The 6473-nt window shown below is 49.2% G+C and overlaps 1 protein-coding gene across 1 annotated transcript in view; it reads right to left on the bottom strand.

Moving 5' to 3' along the window:
• Positions 1-483: 483 nt before the first annotated feature.
• Positions 484-6473, bottom strand: part of TCP10L (t-complex 10-like) — a 15141-nt gene continuing 9151 nt past the window's right edge. Inside the window, exons 4-5 of the mRNA XM_011989045.1 lie at positions 4452-4589; positions 484-2549 (exon numbers count right to left, since the gene is read on the bottom strand). Of these exons, the coding sequence (XP_011844435.1) occupies positions 2319-2549; positions 4452-4589 (369 nt within the window). The 3' untranslated portion in view covers positions 484-2318. The remainder of the gene's footprint in view (positions 2550-4451; positions 4590-6473) is intronic.

Raw genomic sequence — 6473 nt, 5'->3', positions numbered from 1 at the left:
GATGCAACCATCTCTTGACACTCCGCATGTCACTTCCCCAAGATGAAAAGGTCACCTTCTCAGGTCTCCCTCAGGGGAACTAGGTGGGCCGCCCTTGCAGAAGCCACTCAGCCCACCTAACTGCAGCTCTGCAATGTTTGGGGAAGAACCGGTGAACTCATCAGGTTGAATGTGGCTGAGAAATCCACCTTCAGAACTCTCTAAGACTGATGAGCTTCCACCTAAAAAGCAAATAAGTGGGGAAGAACCGGTAACTCATCAGGTTGAACGTGGCTGAGAAATCCACCTTCAGAACTCTCTAAGACTGACGAGCTTCCGTCTAAAAAGCAAATAAGTTAAATTTAAAAAGATAGTGCATATACATTGTGGAAGTATCATTATCCTAATGTGATTGCTACATTCAGTTTAAGCGAACGTATGAACACGTTCTCTCTTGTTCATGAGATTACTATACACATGTCAGGTCAGTTCAACAACAAATGATCCTGTCAGGAGCATTAATTCTTTACTGAATACACTCCGTGGTGTTTCTTGAGCATCACTCTCTTCCGAGTATTCTGACGGATCAGGAGATTCACGGATGGAAAGGCACTCTCTGGGCCCTGAAGCTGCCCACAGTCCCACGGCAGGCAGACACAGGAGAGAAAAGCCGGATCCTTGTGACACTGGCTTACGAGACCTATGAAGGGTGAAGGAGCACCACAGGCTTCCAGGAGAGCCGGGGGTCAGGGGAGCCTCCCCAGGATGGCGTCACTGTCAGCTGAGATGATGCCTGGAGGTTGCGCAGATGCTAGCAAGTGGGTGGGAGACAAGGTTCCCCATTCTGCCCGGCACCAGCAAGTAAACTGAGATCTTGTCTGGGGGCCTGAAGGGGAGGGGGGGCCGGTGGGAACAAGGCAGCCAGGCTAGTGCAGACCTCATGGGAAGGGCTTCCCCACCCCACAGAGAAGCACCGAGGGGACTGTGAGGGCATGCAGAGCTTGCGGTGGTCTGAAGCAGACAGACGGTACCAGCCTCACCTCTACGAAGCTCCCTGCAGAGGCCATGAAGCAGCTTGGGGGCAGGAGGCCGGGGGAGCGGACTCAGGAGGAAGACAAGTGTCGGGTTCGGCCCTGAAGGGCCACACAGGCCTTGGCCAAGGATGGGAAGAAGTCCAGGTGCCAGGCAGCCCAGGGCGAATGGTATCCGCAGGCTTGGGCTGTGCTGTGCATAAGGGTCACACCCGAAGCTTGGCCACACCTGAGGCTCGGCCACCACATAGGCTCCATTTCTTTACCGAGATAGGTTCCTGCAGGGGTGGCGAAGCTGCTATGGTCATTTTCTGGCAGTGAGGTGAAGAGGGAATTCTTTCCTGACTCCCCCAGGGCCACTCTTGGCTCCTCCCGGCGGGACCCCCAGTGCAGGAAGCACCCACAGCTGCATGGACAGAACTGGGGCTTGGGAAAGGAGCCAGGCAGGTGCCACACGAGAGGGCACTCCATCAGGGTGGCAGCAACGCCGTGGGCTGGCAAATGGAGAAAGGGGAACAAAGCACCCAGGTCCACCCAGCCCCAGCCAGACGCCTTCCCCCAGATGCTCAGAGGGAAGTGACCGCTAGGATTCGGAATCTCCAGTCATGGCCCCTAGAGACCGACATGTGGGCTGTGTGTGGGGTGAAGGGCTGGGGATGTCGGCAAGTCTCACAGGTAAGAAACCAATGAGAGAATCAGACAAAAAGTGGCCACAAATTAGGCAGCTCCATGAAGGACATGTCCTTGCCATAGTAAGATGTTCTGCTCACGAGTATCCACAAGAAGGCCCCGCATTTTACTGGGAGCATGGAAACAGGAGTCCCGGACCCTGCTCACCAGCTCCTCTGGCTGCTGCCATCTGCTCCTGCAGCATGGCGGCCTGGGAAGCCTGTACTGGTGATTTTCTGCCCCTCGAGTCTTGCAGACTTCAGGAAGATGGATGCATAGCCTGGAGCAACGACAGTCACAGGCCTGCCTTGTCACAAGGTCCCTGGAGTGGGCAATACCTTGAGCCCAAAGGCTGGGAGCACAAAGCCATCTTCAGCCATCCTCGATTTCCAGCAAGACGCCAGGGCTCACCCAACAGCCCTGCACCCCGCACTACAGGGTAGGTCAAAAGACTCTGCAGAAATATACCAACTACAGAGCTCAGGAAAGCAACTGATTTTTAAAACCCAATTCAAGTTGTTTGCTTTTATAGTATTAAAGACATTTCTGAAGAAATTCAAGGTTTTATCTATAGAAACATATTAGTTGAATAAATTACTTGGTCTATTTTGAATAACAAATTGAGTACTTTTATTAGACCTAAGTGGAACTTTCTCTGAATCTGAATTTTCCATTCAGCCAGTGTAGAGTGGCACAGGTGTCCGAGGCCACCTTTCCATCTTCAGACACCCTCCGTCTCTCTGCACAGGGAGTCGGCCTTCCAGTGGGTGTTGCTCTTCTGCCTTGACGTCTCCCGGAAAGACTTTTAGCTCTGTTTTCCTGTGGTGTTGTTTTCCACAAGTTAATTCTTCTTATCTTTAAACTCATTGGCTGAAAATAAATGTGGGAAATGTTTGCATTAGTAGCCGTTATATATTTTTTAAATGTTAAGCAACACATCACACCAGGTATCACAGAATCCAGATGATTCTACCTCTGCTTCCTACAGAAGGACACAGGTGGCATCCACTACTTGGTGTCTCTGATTCCCCATTTTACAGCCCACGCTCCTGTGGAATTCAGGATTCCAATATATGGCTGATATTGTAGAATAAAGTCAGCAGTGAAATAAAGTGCTTGAAGCTCAATTCAAAAATGCATAATAAAAATAACTGTCTACCTTTTGCGCTATTTAAAAAGTGATGGTTTCAAGGCGTGGATAAGCCACACATTCAGTTATCTATTTGCTCGTACATTGCCCAGCATGCCTGTGATTAACTCAGGTCCATGAGGGAGCATGAGAGAAGTCCGTATCTCACAGGAGGCTGGGCCTGTGCAGTCCATCCTGGGACTTGCGATGCTTTGTACTCATAGATCTGAAAAAGCTATTTTCCTACTTGTGACAAATGCTTGGAGTCGACTTCTGATCTTTCTTCAGGGAATAAAGTGTTATCTGACCAGCAGTTGCTTTGGGAAAGAATGCAAAGGGATAAATCATCTTCAGGAGTTGGGGGTATCAGTTGCTGGCTGAGGACTCACGATATTTGCCTCCTGAGTATGAGGGTGACACAAAGCTAGGACAGGAAGAGACACACTGGCTGGCAGAATGTTCTAAAGAGGATCTAATTTTAACAAAGAAAAATTTGATAGAGACTGCTGAGACCAGCTGGGTCAGGGAGACCCTAACCCAGCGGCGCTAGAGGAATTAAAGACACACGCACAGAAGTAGAGCGTGTGGAGTGGGAAATCAGGGGACTCGCAGCCTTCAGAGCTGAGAGCCACGAACAGAGATTTACCCACATATTTATTGACAGTAAGCCAGTGATAATTTGATTGTTTCTATAGATCATAGATTAACTAAAAGTATTCTTCCTTATGGGAAACAAAGGGATGGGCCGAAATAGAGGGATGGGCTCTGGCTAGTTATCTGCAGCAGGAGAAAGTCCTTAAGGCACAGATCGCGCATGCTATTGTTTGTAGTTTAAGAACGTGTTTAAGCGGTTTTCCACCCTGGGTGGGCCAGGTGTTCCTTGCCCTCATTCTGGTAAACCCACAACCTTCAGTGTGGGCATCATGGCCATCACAAACATGTCACAGTGCTGCAGAGATTTTGTTTATGGCCAGTTTTGGGGCCAGTTTATGGCCAGATTTGGGGGCCTATTCCCAACAAGAAACAAAATAGCATCCTATACTGTGGCCCCAAAGCTAACAGTGCAACCCCAGTTCAGAGGAGTCCACGCCGACAAGCAGCAGGTGCAAGACAGCAGTGCAGAAGCAGGGAGTGCGGGAGGCTGTGAGCCCTGAGACACAATGGCCACGGCACGTGGAGAGAGTGCCATGCACATCACCTCTGCAGGCTGCACCCACGGAAACAAAGCCCCCAAGTCCATTCGGCCCAGCCAGACGCTTGCTGCTGTGAGTGCGCTCAGAGGGAAGCAGCAGGAGGACTTGGAATCTGCTCTGCAGCAAGAAGTGCTAAGGGTTAGGAACTTGTTTGAAAGGCATGCACTGTGTCCTTGGAAGAACACAGGACTCCAGGGAGCACCATGCTCACCCACGGAGGAGAAACTGTGTGGTGAGGAGCTGACGGGGTGTGTCAGGACTCCAGGGAGTACCATGCTCACCCACGGAGGAGAAACTGTGTGGTGAGGAGCTGACGGGGTGTGTCAGGACTCCAGGGAGCACCATGCTCACCCAGGGAGGAGAAATTGTGTGGTGAGGAGCTGATGGGCTGTGTGTGTTTGTTTACAGAACTTCTGCTGCTCTTTACAGATGCTAAGCACAAAGGTTCACCTTTGGAGGAGCTGAATTGTTAGATGACGATCTTTGTCCCAGGAGAGTGGCACTCTGATTCTTGCGGCCAACGTATTTGGGCATTGTCTCTTCATCAGCCGACGGAGGTGAAATATTTCCAAAAGCGGGTTCCAATGCCTAAAAGACAAAATTCAGGGAAAATTTTCACGTTTTCGAAGGTAAAATAAATTCAAATTTTAGAACAATCAAGAATAATTGGAATGTCCTTGAAAACATTACAGTACCAGGTAGGGGGACTTGGACTGGGTTTTCCCCCTACCATGTTGATAAGCACAGAAACCCTCACCAAAGTTTTGTGAAGGAAACTGTGGAGCTGATGTTTGCTTTGTGTTTCTTATTGTGGTTCCTTGTTTCCAAATGATCACAGGATCCCAAAGGCTACAGAATAAACAATACTCAACATATCTTCCTTTAGGCTCCTGTGTCTTCAACCAGGAATGTGTTAATGGAGGAAGAAAATGTGATACTACTTCTAGTGTTGTCTCTACAACTTGTCTAAGATTCAAAATGCAACTTCCCAACTTTCCCTGTTATCAGCAGACTGACCTGAACAGCATGATCCTTCAGGTGGGATGAGGTATGTGGGGTCTGGAATGTTAAATTATTCACCGCTCTCCCCTCTGAGGAGGAGGAGGGAGTGAGAAGGGAAGAGCGTTGCTATGAAAGAACCCTTAATATCAGATCCAGAGTGGCTCACCCACACAGCCGTGCCCGCGTTCCGTGGGTGCTCACGCCTCAGCCTTTTAGATATTCAGTCCCTAAAACTGCAACTACACACAGCTACACCTACGCATATTTAAAGTGTGGGATTCACATATCCCATCCTCTTTCTTCAGATCAGGTGTGCTCTTGTGAGCGTAGGTCCTGTTCTTATGAAGAGCTCCATGGTGACCAGTACAGTGCACAGAATGGAAAAATATTTGGAAATTCACCAAGCTCTGATCTCGAAATAAGAGAATGATCAAAAACTGTAGGGCATGTGCAGACTGAGTAAGACTTCATTGACTCTTGGGGTAATTGTCATGGTTACATTTCTCCCAACATACAATGACCCAAATGGGGCAGTAGATACTAATTTTTAGGAACTGGCATACAATATATGCAGGGAAAAGTCCCTGTGGGTCTTCTTGGGTTTCCCCACAGAAGGTGGATAATCCTGGCCAGTATTTGTGGCAATGTCCCCCTCTCTTCCTCTGATGGAGGAACAGCCTGCCCAGCTTCTGCTCGTCCTTCCACAGAAGGACTGCGCGCTTTGCTGTGCTGAGAGGCTAAACCCACTTTCTTTCTGAGGCAACAGAAGCCATCTCCATGGGAACAAAGCTCTCGCAGAGCTCCCAAAGAGTGGGAATAACTTCCAAGATTTCCCGTCATTTCTTGTAGAGGAACTTGTGGCTGTTCTCGCTGTGCTTGGAGAACAGAACACAAAGCAGGCTCCTCTGGAATATATTCAGTGGGTGCGTGTGTGTGTGTGTGTGTGTGTGTGTGTGTGTTGTAATCACTGTGCTGTATCGGAAATATTCTAAGTTCTGGAAGTACCGATTTAAAAGTTCACACAAGAAGTGCAGCTAGGAAATGTTAGTACTTTTCTTAATCCACTAAGAAATATCCCCACTTACATTTGGAGGGTGTTCGCGTGGTTCCATGTGTTGTTACCTGTACGTATAATTTTAATGATTCAAGTTGCTTAGACCCATGTGCGGGAAACAGGATCCAGACAAGGCAGTGGTAACACTGGCCACATTCACACTCTCTTAGGCTGGTTCTTTGAGCCATGTGATCAAACATGAAAGCTCAGTGTTCTGTAAAGGCAGGCTGGTGCTGGGAAGCACCGACTACTTCAGCATGAGAATGCTGGTTCTCCGTTTGGGATAGAGCAGGGTAGTGATACAGGATGGGGGCAGGAAAGTCCTGGGTAGAGAAGGACGGGTCCCTGGCTAGGGCTCCACCCCTAGGCCTGTGCCCACGGACCCAGGCATTTCTGCTTTCGGGCCCAAATGTTGC

This window comes from Mandrillus leucophaeus, unplaced genomic scaffold (genome assembly GCF_000951045.1).
Source record: "Mandrillus leucophaeus isolate KB7577 unplaced genomic scaffold, Mleu.le_1.0 Scaffold345, whole genome shotgun sequence".
Lineage (NCBI taxonomy): Eukaryota > Metazoa > Chordata > Mammalia > Primates > Cercopithecidae > Mandrillus > Mandrillus leucophaeus.
The sequence above is the reverse complement of the archived record's forward strand: the minus strand, read 5'-3'. Positions and strand labels throughout refer to the sequence as shown.